General features: G+C 29.9%; 1 protein-coding gene across 1 annotated transcript in view; it reads left to right on the top strand.

Annotated features, from left to right (window-relative positions):
* The first annotated feature begins 331 nt into the window (after positions 1-331).
* Positions 332-16,587, top strand: part of LOC148272092 (cell adhesion molecule Dscam2-like) — a 33,424-nt gene continuing 17,168 nt past the window's right edge. The window contains exons 1-9 of the mRNA XM_088240537.1: positions 332-413; positions 832-937; positions 4,216-4,397; positions 7,898-8,045; positions 8,962-9,113; positions 9,937-10,027; positions 12,473-12,797; positions 13,880-14,015; positions 15,556-15,675. Of these exons, the coding sequence (XP_088096663.1) occupies positions 332-413; positions 832-937; positions 4,216-4,397; positions 7,898-8,045; positions 8,962-9,113; positions 9,937-10,027; positions 12,473-12,797; positions 13,880-14,015; positions 15,556-15,675 (1,342 nt within the window). The remainder of the gene's footprint in view (positions 414-831; positions 938-4,215; positions 4,398-7,897; positions 8,046-8,961; positions 9,114-9,936; positions 10,028-12,472; positions 12,798-13,879; positions 14,016-15,555; positions 15,676-16,587) is intronic.

Genomic DNA, 16,587 nt, shown 5'->3' on the forward strand with positions numbered 1-16,587 from the left:
TTATTTTTAAATTTGTTTTACATTTGAGTATTTTATATTTGGCGATAAATCATTAAATATTTTTAGAGAAATTACATTATACTGCTTTTTACCAAAGGCGGTTGATACAAATGGGACAATACAGTTAATTTGTGTTGCAGAAATTATATTACAAAAGAACATTATTTTATTTTATAAAATGTAAATGTTGTTTAAACGTATCCCACATCAAAACTAAAATTTTATTCCAAAAGCATACGTAAATGCCAGTTGAACAAAAAAGTGAGATAAACCCCTTAAACAAGGTGACAAGCCCCGTAAATGTCGAGTCTTCCATATTATTCCCTCTAAAATGTTCTCCGTCGCTGTTGTAACATTTGGTTCCCAGATAAGGATAATTGTTTCAATTTCCATTGTCGGGGCGGATGAAGAAAGTAATTCTGGGTGAGGAGTAGAATCAGAACCAGTCCAGGAACAATGAAATATTGCAGTGTTGAAACACCTTTAAAACCAATATTTTACATTCTACCAAGAATCGAACTTAAGACCTTAAGCAAAGTAGGCAAATGCGCCAACTACTACAATGCGAGGCGAACTTTTTTGATTTCACACACAGAACTATATTCTAATTAAAAAAATACATGTAAAAGTTATAATAAAACCAATTAGAGGTATGTGCTTCGAGTGTGTCTAAGTTAACACAAAAGAAAAAAATATATTTCATGCGTGTTATGAAATTATAATCAGTAATGTATCTCATGGTTTTTTTGCTATGTCATTATTGAATTGTTTTCCTAAGTTCTTACAAGAGAATCAGTTACGTAATTGGATTAATCCTGTTGTTTTTTTCAGATTTTCTTCCGAAGCGCTCCACAAACAGCGAGCACTGGAAATATTTGAGGAACAACACGTTGAATATAGTAATATGCCCTTCGCAACAAGATGTCTACGCTAAACAGTAAGCAAAAATGTCTCATTTTATTCTAGAATAGTTATCCATGAACATTAAGTGATTACGTTTGACTTTATTTATTATGCTTGATTTTTTTAATTAAGTTGATGGGTAATATTTTATTACCAACAACAAATCATTCATCATTCCTTTAAAGACTGTTTGTGGAATTAAAAAAAAAAACTAAAACTACTTAATTATAAATGCCTATTTAATCAAATGTTAGTAATTAAAAATCGTTATTATACAAATATAAAGTATACATATGTGCCAAGAATACATGTTACTTAAACATAAATAATAAAGTATAATTAATAATAAAAAATAAAAAAAACAAATAAAAAGCAATGAAATACATAAAAATGTGAATAATATGTGTACCAATTATATAAAGTAATACGTTTTTTGATATGCATATATTTTTCAAAAAAATTTCTCGCTATACTATTTATATGTGCAGTTATTTTTATTTTCAAATTTGTTTTACATTTTGAGTCTTTTATATTTGGTAATAAATCATTAAATATTTTTGGAGCAATTAAGTTGATGGATAATGTTTTATTACAAACAACAAATCATTCATCATTCCTTTAAATACTGTTTGTAGAATCACCGTGTCATGAAAATCAATCATCCCCAATTGAAGAAAGTACATTAATGTAATATTAAGAGTTTATTAATACAAAAATTTTTATAATCTGCTCTGTGTATTCTGCCTAATTAAGAGCACCCTTTTTTTCCGACATTTTTCATGTAGGTACGCTAAAAAAAATATATATTTATACTACCTACTAGTGAATTTATTATAGTTTAATTATATCTTATTTTAACATATTACAACAGAGACGAAGAACATTTAAGAGAAGAAAATATAGAAGTCTAGGCATCTACAGGGCTTATGACCTGTCAATGGCTGGTTTAAGTGGCCACTTTACACACTGTGTAACATTCACCATTCTGCCTATATTTGAACATCTATATTCCTTCAATTCTTTCATCCGTTGATGTTTGTGAAGTTAAAGAGCTGAAACCTTTATTTATCTTAAATGTTCTTCATCTCTGTTGTAATATGTTAATATAAACAGCTCCTCGGGGAGTTGAATCCAGTCCTTGTCTACAAAAATTTGGACAAACTCAAAATATTGATGATATCTTATATTATTTATTAACACGTTTAAATAATTTTTCTGACTTCCTCTACCCAAACTGTATAATATTTTTTTAACAAATTTATTCAATACAGCAAAACTATATTTAATTTATATTTGTATTTTATTTTTCCTAAACAAATAAAATACGGATTAAGAGCAAATTCTTTTATACATTATTTTTCAAATATTTATTTTCAATGTTTCAAAAATATCAAGAAAAATGTTTCAAAGTTTATGCAATTTTGGGGGTAGGTGATCAGTTTGATTACTTGAGTGTTTTTCGCAACATTATCTCCAAATCATATTTTGATTTAAGCAAATTACTATTTTGGCAGATTTTTAAAATCTAAATAACACTTTATATGTATTGGATATTTTTTCAATGAGGCTTGTTGGAAATATTTATATCAATCGTAGTCTATCCTAAGATTAAAAACAAACATTCGTAAAATTATAATCGTATAATGTTATAAATTGTTATTATTTTTGTCGGTATCTTAATAGATCTATCCGAAACCGGGCCTACGCATTTGTCTTTAGTGTCAAGCTAGATATAATGTAATGCGAATTTTATATCGAAAAGTACCTAATAATGTTGACATTTAGTATAACTTTAATTATGTTTTAGGAAATAATAAAAAGAAAAAAAAAAAAAATCGAAGTAATTGCATACAAAAATTATGTAATTACTAGATGAACATTGACTCATGCGTCAAATTTACTTAAACTAAAAACCAATTAAAAAGTGTACATCCATGTTATAAAAACGTACAATAAATTTTAGTCTTTGTTTCCTTTTTGTGAAGCGTTTTATTACATTTTTTTTTCTTATGTTTTTCAGTGCCCAAAATATTAAATGCATATTTATTTATTTATAACTATATGCGCCTAGAGAGTTTTTACATGACAAGTAGAAAAAGAGTTTATAGAATATCTGCAATAAGAAAAAAAATAAAATATCAAATGGTAAATCAGTAAATTAAAAGATTTTTTTTAAACCCAAGTTGTATGCTTCTATTTTACATAACGTATAATAGGAACAGCATTACAGTATAATTATTTTCTATTTTTTTTTATTTCGTATATTTTTTTTCTCATGTGTATTAAAATTACCAAATAACTATAATAGTGTAATACCCGTATGCAGAGACAAACCTTAAGGTGAGGAAAGTACGTTATATTGTCTTCACCTTCGGGTTATTCTCTGCATTTAAAATTAGAATGTACTTTCCTCACCTTAAGTTTTGTCTCTGCATACGGGTATAAGTCACTCTACAAGCACAACAGCTAAAGTACATTCACGGAGACTGGACCGCTGTGCACGTGCAAACCTTGAGCCCACTGCGTGCTTTCGCATGATTAGCCCATTTCACACCACTGCAAAAATCTACACGACATGATAAACTACAGTACGGTGGATTGATATTAATTTGTTAACAATGATTTATTTATTTAATGCCTGACAAATTCAATAACCAGTACACCAAGAGAACGACTAATCTGCAGTCGATTTCCTTTTGCAGGTTTTTTATCTGAGAGTACCAGTTAAATATAAATAATGATTTTGATAAAATTATCATTGAATCTCTTTTTTAAATTTTTAATATATTATTTGAATCGAGTTGTGGTCCCGTAGCTAGCGATAGAGAGACTCCAAGGATCAGAGGTCCGAGGTTCGAAACCTACTCTACCATAACTTGATTTCCATTTTCTAATAGTAAGTTATATACAAGTCGTTCAAAATGGTCATCAAAATTAAAATATTTGTGTTAATTAGAAGAACGCTAGTATTTCTCTTTTTTTCTTTTTTAAATATAATATGTTAACTGAGGCGTTTTTATTGATATTTTTATTAAAATCATTAACTATGAAACTTTGTAAAATAAATAAACGAAAAACATAAATATTTTCAAATTTAATTAGGTACAAATGAATCTTATAAATATCAATACACTAAAACTATACCGTACTGTTTAGATTAAGATGAAATGAGTGAAATAGGCTATTCTCCGTCGGATATTACGCGACTGGTTTGTTTATTTGGAAATGTTTCTAATAATCAACAGATTTTATGCTTGCCTACTATTTTTTCTACGATCTGTATTTAAAAATAATGGAATTTTAATATTTCAGGTGGCGTGAATTAAAAGTCAAAGGAAAAATGTATCCAATTAAAAACCATTCGTGGAGGAAGCAAAAATACAATTTGAAATATTTTAAGTTATTTGACACTGAAAGCAATACGAGAATGCTGTGTCATTTAACGAAAAGCCATATTTTTCTTAACAAAACCAGGAAGAAACGAAACATCAAAGGTAATCACAAATACTTCTGTTCAATTCAAATACAAATTTATTTAAAATTTGATGTTTTTATGTTTAACTTAAAAATCAGACAATTTCTAATTGTTAATACTCGTACCTACCATGTAAACATTTTAGGAGGGTAACAAAACATGTTTCTTAAAAAAAAGATTTTGATATAAATCTCAAAAAATCTGTTTTTTTAAATATGTTCATCTACGTTATTTTGTTAAATGAAAATAAGAGTGTTCAGTGCTATGAGAAATTGGATTTAAAAACAGTTTTCTTATATGCGGTAAAAATTGAAGCATTTAATTGTGCAGCGAAGTTTCGCAAAAATGTATAAAAAAATAATAAAAAATATTTTAATGAAAAAAACTACTTTACACGACGTCACAAGTTTTTCTAAATCAACCACTGATCAAGTGATGTGATCGATTTTCGGTTTCCGGGAAGTTCAATCAGAACAATTCACCGAAGAGGACTAGTGAAGTGACGCGCGGAATAATAAAAAAACTACAAATCTTTAAAAGATCGTAGCGATAATAATACGATATATAATTATCAAAATAAATGTTTGCCTTAGTTTGAAAGTCTATTCACAAATAGCTTTCCCACCACATACCGCATACTGCATTTGAGGACATAAGTCTCCTTGGCGGTGCCCACATAACACGGAAAATTTGCTCGTTGCTAAACGAGAAAAACTGCTCAAAGGAGCTCTCTGTAATCTGTTTTAGCCTTAGCATCTTTGTGCTGAAAGAAAGTAATCCAGATTCTCATAATACGCATTTCATTGGATTGAGAAATCTTTTCGTTCTTTCGCTGTCCAAGTGCTTTATGTGTAAGAAACTAACGCAGCACTCCATTCTTGATCATGTCGACAATGCTTGTCTCAGACTTACATAGTTCACGGATCTCGATATTTGTGCACCTATCATACATAGTTTTACCACACATTCACCTGTGAGATCGCATTTCGACAGCATTCAACCTACTTTCATCATTATTTTTTTCAATTTCCACACTTCGCTGCTATACATTGGGATGGCACTAGAACTTCATTGTGAACTGCTAATTTTGCCTCCTGTGACAAACATTTGTTTGCCAAGATAGATTCAGTGCACCGTTCCCCCTGTTCCCGGCACTCATCCTCCTTTTAATATTTTTCTCAGTCTTTCCATCCCTAGTAAACATACTTCCCAAATACACAAATTCTTCTACCTGATTCAGAATATATCCGTTCACACTGATCTCACATTATTTAAATTTTCATCCCTTTCAAAAACCATTACTTTCAATTTATCAATATTTATTAGCAAACCGCTTGATTTATTTATTAAATATAATATATAAGTATTAAATTAAGTAACATGTATTACAATATTGTTTTACATTACATATGTCTAGTATTTGAATGTATGCTTGTAAAAACACCCTTTGGACCACATTTTGCTGAAAATAACTTTTATTATAAAAAGTGTTCATAATGGTTAAAAGCATCGTTTGAGTGCAAAAAACCCACTGATTTATACTCCAAACACCGAAAACCATTGGAGGTCAAATAATGCGTTATTGTAAAAACACATTTCTTCTGGAATATGTATCACTTAATATGTTGTAAGAATATTATTAAGTGCTAAATGTTTGAATTAAGGATAAATAATTAATGATTATATGATATTTTCCTAAAATCTATAGTCATTGAACGTCGAGCCGATAGATTCACAAAACTTTAATAATTATTTTCAGAGTACAGTTTTTATTGATATTCCAACATTTTTATGAATGGTCAAAAGGGTGTTTTAACTATCATGCATTCATTTGGTTTTTTTTAAATGGTTTTATACACTATTATTTATATAGTACAATTCCACGTATAAAGATTACCCAAAAACCTTATGAGTATCTTTATGAAAACACAATCGAATAAAATATTATTTTGTTTGTAAATAAAATAAAAGTTTACGTAAATTTATTTTGGAAACACGACACCAATGAAAATACAACAATATAATTTGGTTGATGTACTCATTTTTAAGCTTCAGCGCAAAGCTTTCGCAGAAATGTATATTTTTTACTGAATTTTCGACCGGTGATTAAAACATCATAAAACTTCTCGTGTTTATCAATTTGTTATTTTCAAGCCTTTCAAAATAACGATCCTCAAAATAAATACATTGCGTCAATTATCGCAAACATGTTTATTCAGAAAAAGTATTGGAAAATGTGAAAAGCATTTTTGGAAAATGATAATTGGATTATTGATATTTTTATGTGTCAATGGTTTTTTATTTTTATTTAGAAATTAATACAAACAAAAAAAACAGATTATATGAACAATTAATAGCACGCTTAAGTTGAAAATAAAGTCAATATTTTTCTTCTGTATTTGAGATTCTAGTTGGATGTTTTTCGCCTTATAAAATAGCATCTTTATATGTCATTTGAAGGAAGAAATTGTTGTCAGAAAAGAGCTAAAACACATGTTTTGAAAAAGTGTATATTAAAGAAATTGTATGTTCTTCGGAATACAGCGTTAGTCAGTAGATGGTCAGTAGCAAAGTAGTTTACAAGTGTTTCCATAAAACATTTTAAAAACATGTACTCCTTAAAAGTAAAATATTTAGTATAAACAACCACTAACGTTTCTTATAAAATTACTGATATATGAGAAGGTTTTTATACGCTTCTTTGAAGTTATCATTCATTGACTTGACTTAATTTGAATACATGACATTGTATTCAATTTAAGGTGACGTCAGGTATTTAAAAAACATTTAATTTTCAATTTTGAATTATAATTCTGGTTGTGAAATTTTCATATGGATTTCTATGAAATAATTAATTAATTATTAAACCAACAAGCTGAAAATGTAATCATATTGGTTTTCCAAGAAACCCGATAAATTCACGTACCAAAGGGCTTTTAATTAAATATTAATTTCAATCAATAACAATAAATTTCTAACAATATCCAAGAGTTTAAATGGCATATTTCGTTACGTGTGTTTTGGTATTAGGTAAGTATTTTAATAGTTATTTTTATATCTGCCATCAATCGGCATTATTTTTTTTCAATTACTTTTTAATCTTTGTTTTATATTCTTTCATTTTTTCACAAGATTTATTGGCTACAAATGAATCGAAATAATGTTTTATTGTGATCACGATTTACATAATACTCTTATGTTTAAAAATATGAAACCCAACAATACGCATTTAAATTTCTTTGAAATTTGAAAGGGGAAATTTTATGCATAATTTATTTTACGATTTGATTTATACTAAACATTACTTTAAAATCGGGCTTGAGACGAAATTTCCAAAAGTACAAAACTGATTTTTTTTTAAATATATTATTTTAATAAATATTTAATATTTTTACTTCAAACCAATATCTGTGAACGATTTTTGGATGCCGTATAACTATACTACCTTCGGGAATATTAAGCAGTTTTAACATTCTACTAGTATCGGAATTTTTACAAGCAAAGGTTTTTTGTTTATAGGATTGTCACCACAGTTAATTTATACATTTCTGGATCAAGAAATACAGCCTGGAAGTCACATTTCCTTAAAATGCTCTGCATCAGGAGATCCTCCGCCAAGGTTTGAGTGGATGTTGGACAATCAGTTGCTTCTTCCAACCTCACACAGGTAAAAAAATATTTTTTAAGGCCGTATTAAGCTATTAGAAATGAAAGATTTCAGAAATAATGTAACAATTGTGGTTTATAATACAAAAGTATATTATTTTTATAATTCTTAATTTTGGAGAGATATATGATATAAATACCCAAATAAATAGTAGAGTCTTTAATCACTCACATTAGCAAGGAAAATTATTATTTGTATTGAAATCCAGCATAGTTGTATAAATTTTACTTCCCAAATCCGATGTGAAAATGCTCATTTGAAGATTGCAAAAAATACAACTTCATCATCTAAAAAAATAAGAACGATACATCTTGTATCGGATGTAGACTAGTGTGACATTACAGCCACACAAGAGTTAAAGGGATCCGAGGAGTAGGGATGACGTGTTGGTCATCTGTCCATACATCTTTTTCAGACTCAGATTGTGCTAGTACCTACATCAATAAAATGCCTATTTTGAAATCCTTTTTATAAGTGCGTCTTATAATTGAGGAAATACGTTATAGTGTTTGTAGATAACAGTTAATTTAAACAGAATTGTGGAAAATATAATTATTATTCATATATTTTTATCCCTAAGGAGGCTGTTAAGCTAGGGTTTCCTAGGACAGCGGTGCCCGTAGTTTAACGGCCGTAGTGAACGGTGATGCAGTGGACAGCCGTCGTAACGGTGACTAGAGTGTGGTTTCCTAGGAAAACGGTATTATCAACACCATTTAACACCGTTTACCTCGGAAACCACTCTCTAGTCGACGTTACGGCGGCTGTCCACTGCATCACCGTTCACTACGGCCGTTAAAATACGGGCACCGCTGTCCTAGGAAACCCTAGCTTTAATCATTGAGTTTGCTTTCTAGGCTAGTTATAAAATTTTATTTCATAATATTAAAGTTTTCCAATATATTTATGTTTTCAGATATATGATCGGTCAGTATGTTGATCACACTGGTCTAGTAATCTCACATTTGAACATCACAGGAATAAGAGTTGACGATGGCGGACAATATGAATGCAAAGCCTCTAATTCCAAAGGACACTCCTCTCATATCGCAAGATTAAATGTTTACGGTAATCGTATATTACGTTAATGATTTTACATTAATTTTCGCTATTCATTAAATAAAAATTAAATGGTAATCGTAATCTAGTGTATAAGACGCTCGACTCACCCACGGAAGGTTCTGGGTTCGATTCCCGGTGAGAACACAAAAATAAATGTAATCTCCCTAGCTCAATCACATATAACTGTCGACGTGCTAATAAGCGACGTGATAACAATTACTCACCATGATTGTTTATCGTATTCGCGATCACAATGGAACATCCGTGAACACCTATTATTTAATGTCAAAATATTTACGTTTCGCGACGTATAATCCTGCTGCGCAATCACATATTTGAATTTCACCGGGAAAAAAAGGAAAATACTTTTTAAAACGGCTATTTTTATTTATTTATTTATTTATCATGCTATTCATTGCATTCAGCCGGCGGTCGGCAAGCCAAATGTCAAGAAAAGCAGTCGCCATAGTAATTGTTTGTAATTTAATTTTCACTCTTTTCTATAAAGTACTCCTTACTATTTTACAAATGCAAAATATTGTTTCATTTTTTACAATAAACGCCGATTTTTCGGCCATGAATTGTATTAAATTACGAGGAAAACAAAAAACAAACCGACACGAGCGTTGACGTAGAGATTACACACGCGTTGACTCATGACCGCGATAACTTAAGGATGTTCATTACTGTTCATCGTGATCGCTCAAATTCTTAGCATGTTTTCAAGCACGTCGATAATTATTTGTGATTGCGCCGCTGGCCTGTTGCGGGGCATTTTTTTTTTATTAAGGAATAGGATTTTAAAAAATAAAATGCTAATAATTTCCAGGACCCCCTTACATCCGTTCGATAAGTTCGATTCGTGGAATAACCGGAAACGACATCGTTATCCTATGTCCATACTATGGCTATCCTATAAGGTAAATATCATCTGTATTTCATCTGAAAAAACTCCCTCGAGTCACTGTGTGGTAGGTAACCTGAGGTTAGGAAATGATCGCTTGATAATCACTGTCTCTTTTCATCTTATTAAATTATGTGTTTGTCACTCTAAGTAATCTAATTAGATTACATTTCTTTCTCTCAAATGAATGTTTTAAATATTTGACTCAGTCTATTTGATATTTTGTTATTTTCGGAGACTCTAATGGATAAAATTTTCAATTTTAAATTATCTAACATTCCAAAACATGTGATATTTTCTTCGTATGCGTTAAAGTTTACTCGAAGATTGCGCAAAAAATCGTGGTTATTTTCATAGTAGCTGCCAAGATATTAATTAATTAATTGCAATTTTCACGGCCGGTTAAATCACAGTATCGGGCGGGTTCAGTGGGCCACAATAGTTTGTTTTGGGATCATTAGTACTGACAGTTTGAATACACGTAATATTTTACAATCAAATATCTATCAGTTAACATATATAACTATACTGTTTTCAAATAACTCTTTTAATGTTTCAATTATTATATTCATTAATTTTGAACTTAATAAATTGTTTGATTTCTTTGTTTTCAAACATTTAAGTTTTTTATTTTGACATACCTATAATGGTAGGTATCTGTCGTTATGAAAATGTGAGATTTTTTTTAGCGCCTTTAACTTAATTGTTATTAAAATAACACAATTATTTATCCTTAACATAAAAATAAAATGATACGAAAATAATGATAATAAAACCTTACTAATAACAAAACAAGGCCTTGACTATAATGGCAAGTTTAGAGAGTTGTCTACAATTATTATTATTTATGTGTACATCATATATTTAAATAAAATTAGAAAATCGAATTTTCTGTGCGAAATGTTTATATTTTTTTGTTTTTTTTTTCGACGCGTGTTTAATTAGAGGTTACCGACGAAGATATTTGATTTTTTTATGCAAAAATGAACATTTTTGTACAGTAAGTTCGAGTTTACTTTATAGACCTGTGTTTATAAACCTAAAGTCCTTGCTAGGGGGGTCGAACCCAAGCATGACAAACGTAAAAAGATTGAGATGAAAAACTGGCATTTTTGGGGAGTGGGGTGTAGCACCAGATTTTAAGTTATCTGTCGCTACATCCCCCCCCCCCCCCAAGACCTTAACTTTTGCATCGCTCATGACCGTGACCCACCCAAACAAGGCAAAAGCTGGTCGTAGGGTGAGAGGGTCGCCAGCTATTTTTCTACTCGGGGGGGGTGGCGTGTTCAAGAAGATTTAAAACACTGTTATAGACAGTTGAATTTAACTCTGTTAACCTTTCAGAGTAATAATTCGCTCCCACTTATAGAGATGCGCTTTCGCTCTATTGCATACAACAAAAGCGTTCCAAATTTTTGGTTTAACAACAAACGTGTAATGGACGGTTTCGGTTTTCGCTTGCAGTTTTTGACCTGAGTACCTACGGCCCGTTGCATTGCTGTAAACTGTTGACTCCTTGATTGATAATCATATAATGGTTTTTGTCCGTATGGGCGATTCTATAAGCGGGTGACGTATTATTATTACTCTGAGGTTAATTTCCTACTGTAATCGGGACCCAGGTCACCGTAAGATTTTAGATAGTTTATTTATTTATTTATTAACGCCTTAAGAGCTTTAACATAATATATAGACGTTATAAACAATTTTCAATTATAAAAAAACAATTTTAAATATAAACAATAAAAAAACAAGTACTTACGTTGTAATTTTTATTTTAAAAAAAATGAATAATTGGTTCTTGAAGTTTGATTAATTTATAGGAAACACATACATTTAATGTTTGGGTGTCTGTGTGTTTGTTTCCGAGAGAGTGAATTCTAGGGAACATGGAATTAATGTGTGAATTTGACTTAGATATATTAATATATCTAAAATAAATATTCTGCCTCATTGGCCTATAATGCACATTGAAATAGGTACATTTGATCAAATCGGGAACATCAATAAGATTATTTACAGTTTTGTACAAAAAACCAGATTAGATATTATTCTTCTTACACTAATATCAAGTAAATCCAATGTGAATAAGAGAAGATTATAGTTTGTATTTTCTCGCTGTAAATGCAGCTTAAAATTTATTCATAATAGGTATTTGTTGTTATTTTGTATTCAGGGTTTACGTATTATGTATTACGTAACATATTTGAACAAAATAATTTGAAATATTTGAACAAAAACAAGTTTTAAAAGGGTATCCAAACGTACTGAGTATGAAATCAATGTACTTTTTTTATTTTGTAAAAATCATTTGTTACTCGTTTTGTTTTTATTGAAAATGTGTTATTCTACCAATTAACCTCCAAAACATAGTAAATAAACAAAAATAAATTGTGTTATAATTAAATTTACCACCTGGCATTACAATAATTTCGATTAAATGATTGAACTCTTCTTTCAGTTTTGTTAAATGGGAAACTCCTCGGTTCGAGGTGGCTTCTGAACCTCGTTACGTTCAAGGAGGAGGCGCTTTGAAGATATCAAAGCTCAGTCCAGCCAAGGACTCCGGTAGTCTCACTTGCTCCGTGGGGAGCCCGAGTGGAGAGCTGGCGAAGAGAGAAATCCAACTCGTCATCAGCAGCCCTCCGGTCCTGTCGCCACTCTCCTACCCTCCTGATCTTAAATCGGGAGAACGGGCACAACTGTCCTGTACAGTTATATCTGGAGATATGCCAGTCTACTTCTCCTGGCAAAAGGACGGAATGCCAATGTCTTCAATGCTACAGGTTTGTTGACTCATTTTGTTCGACTCGATTTTACTATTCAATATCATCAGTCGTGTGGTTCTGATCGAATAAATAATAAATTTATTACTTTTACAGCCTTTTATTTTTTATTTAGTTATATTTTTTGACACATATTTTTAAAATATTTTTTATTTAAATGTATTTTTTGTTTTTTTTTAAAACAAATTTGAATTTATTTATTTTTTAGAGGGGTATTTTTGTATCTAGTGAAGCTGCTAGGAATATTTCCCTGCAATTTTTACACATCAAACATTTATTTTGTTTTATTTTGTATTTCGTATATTTTATAAACGCAGTATTTCGGCACTGAAGAGAACTGAAAACTGTGTAATATTTTCCATTATGCCCGTGATTGAGCATCCGTATTTCATTTATTTTAATATACAGGATGTTCTTTGAACCCTGTCACATCCGAAACTACAATGATCAGTTTGAGCAAGAAGACATATTAGCATATTTAAAAAAATATTTAGAACAAAATAAATTTTTAAAAATAAAATATTTAAAAAAACAAATGGTTGCTTACTACTGCAGGGGAGAAGTGAGGGGAGCGCGGCGCAATATTAGACTCCCTCCTCCTCCTCCTCGTTTCTCCCCTGCAGAAGTAAGCAACCATTTGTTTTTTTTATAAATATTTTTTTAAATTATTCGTTGTGAAAAAAATATTTTAATGTGCCAATATGTCTTCTTGCTCATACTGATCATCGTGGTTTCGGATGTGACAGGGTTTAATGAACACCCTGTATGATACGTAGGTATGCTTACCATTATCACAAGGAAATTTGCGAGTTTTCGGAACCATTAAATTTTTCGAATTTTCGAAAAATAAAGCGGCCAAACCTTAAAAGATTCTTTTAGAATTATCTTACCTATTAATAAATTCTCTGATTAATTTTCAATTCCTTGGGTTTTTAGGCACCTACTTAATTAAGATTTCATGTAAAACAAGTAAAATGTTTAACAAAGTTCTGTTCTTTATTTTCCAAGATAATATACTTAATTAATGTCTTAAGTAATGAAAGTTCAGTTTGCGTAACGTTGTTTACTGTGTTTTGTTTTAGATAGAAGAACGAAGTACGGAGTTTTTCAGTTATTTGCTCTTCAAAAGTTTATCAGCAGAACACAGTGGAACTTACACCTGCATTTCATCTAACTCTGCTGGAAAAGTCAACAAATCCACTGAATTCATAATAAAGGGTAATTGAAACAATATACACCCATTTTCTGGGTATTTGGCTACCAAATATAAAAATTTTCGATGTGTTTTGTATTTTCGTGTCCACCGTTAGGTATAATCTCTATAAAATAATTTCGAAAGAATTAAATAAACAAAACTTTAAAAAATATGAAAACTTATCTTTAAATATATACCCTAAGTAGGTATTTTTATAATTTGAATGCAAAACAAAACCCTTAATTTCTTTGTAATTATTTTATTTGTGACTGTGCACTTTATTACACATTAAATATTTAACGAATTCCTTATTCTCAAATTACATCAAAATTGTTTTAAAACGTCATTTCAAAATAAATTCTCTAAATCTGTAATACACGGATAAAATATATTTGAAATTAAGATTTCTAAAAATGTTATTAATTCTTCACGTAAATTCATAAAAAAAGCCAATAATATTATTACTACGACTTAAAATCCTGTTATCCAAACATAAACATAAATTATCCAAAATATTCTAATTATTTCATGTATTTTTTTAATGTGAGTTTATTGTAAAATAAATCAAATTATAAGTTAATCGGCCTGTGTCGCGGACTCACAAATCAAAGGTCCGAGGTTCACACCCCGCTCTACCACAACTTGATTCCCATTTTATATTAGTGAGTTATTTACAACTCGTTGAAAATGGCCCCCAAAATTTAAATATTTGGGTAAACCATGAGATCGCAAATGTTTATTATTATTTTTGTATCATAAAACATTTTGAAATGTAATTATCCGCTGGTATTGTTTTAAATATGTTTAAACTATAAACAGACTGTGCTTAATTTAAGTATGCATAGGAGAGGGTATTTTGTAATGTATTTGCATTTGTATATGTAGGTATTTCCAACGACAAAACTATTTTTTTGTTTAACAAACTAATACCCGTATGTAGAGACAAACCTTAAGGTGAGGAAAGTACATTCTACTGTCTTCACCTTAAAAACCTTAAGTTTTGTCTCTGCATACGGGTATAAGTATAATAAATACTTTATTTCATAACACAAGTACAATTTTTTTTAAAACAATTTATTTTAAGGATACGGGTTATAAAATATAGATGTCCATTTTTATGCGTTTTTAACTTTACTAATAATGGCATCTGACGGCAGTTCACGTGATCTGAATTTCTGTTTAACAAAACTTGACATAAAAGCTGTACTTTACTGTAAATAGAACAAGAAAAAAATGCATAAAGCGGATAAAAAATGAATGTCAGATAAATACTGGAAATAAAGCGATAATTTAAAATGAACCAAAACCATTTTAGATCGTATAAAATAGTTTAGGCAATATACTCTAAGCAGGTTACTTTATATTTATTTTAATGTCCAAGAGTTTTGAGAACATAAAAACGAGTATCTCAAAAATTCATTTTTCGACATTCATCATTTATATCCTGTACCCTTCATTTATATGGGTTCTGTTCTCATAAACCCACCCGATAGACCAGAAAATCCGTATTGATATTGAAGTACCTAACGTAATCATTAACTATTTTTTTTATTTTTCTTTTAGTGCCGCCATACTGGAATAAGGAGCCGCAAGACGTTTCAACTCTTTTGGGTAGTTCAATAATGGTTCACTGTGAGGCAAATGGTTACCCAGAACCAACAACTTTTTGGTCGAAACAGTATAGTAAGTTCCTATTTATTAATATTGGTAAATATTATTGATGAAAAATATACACAAACAATTTTGAATTATATTTATTTTAATAAATGTGAGTTCATATTTGTGCATTATCACTTACTGAATGAGGAACTTCAGCTCTTCGGGAAATTGGATACAATAATTGTTTTGAAATGTTTAAAAATTGAAGCATCAAAGTGAAATGCAAAGTTTCTTGAAAATGCATGAAAAAAATATTTTAATAAAAACGAACTACTTTGAACGACCCAACTAGTTCATATGAATCAACCAATGATAAGAGAGTTTTGAAAGATATATGGTTTGCTTGCCGTCAATGAACCATGAGCAGAACTGATAGAGAAAAATCGGAAGAGAACCTCTGACGTCACACGCAGAGTTATTTCAGAAATACAACACTTTAAAAAATCATAACGCTGATAATACGATATTATATAAAAATAGAAAAAAAGGTTTTTTTGGCTCTGTTTAATAGTCTTTTAACAAATAAAACACCACTGAACTTTCTCATTGTCTCCGTCTACTAGTTTCGAGACGTACCTGTCTCTTCATCAAGACATCAAATATTACACTAACATGCAAATCCTAATATACATCTTCACTACAGTAGTTGCACAAATACATAAAAGTAGCATTAATATATTGGCGTATGAACCACCACACCCTACAATACCATATTGTAACAAAGATTGTACAATTGAGATATTTTTAAATTATTGATTTTTAAAATATTCCTTAATCTAATAAAAATATAAATACATTTTCTAATTCCTTTCACAAGTTCACTAATATGGTCTTTCCATTTTAAGTTTTGGTCTATGTATACACCAAGATATTTAATTTTATCTGTTGTATAAAGTACTGAACATATACACAAATATAAAGTCCCTAAATACAATA

This window comes from Micrasema longulum, unplaced genomic scaffold, assembly GCF_059751315.1.
Source record: "Micrasema longulum isolate JH-2025_06_02 unplaced genomic scaffold, ASM5975131v1 h1tg002488l, whole genome shotgun sequence".
Lineage (NCBI taxonomy): Eukaryota > Metazoa > Arthropoda > Insecta > Trichoptera > Brachycentridae > Micrasema > Micrasema longulum.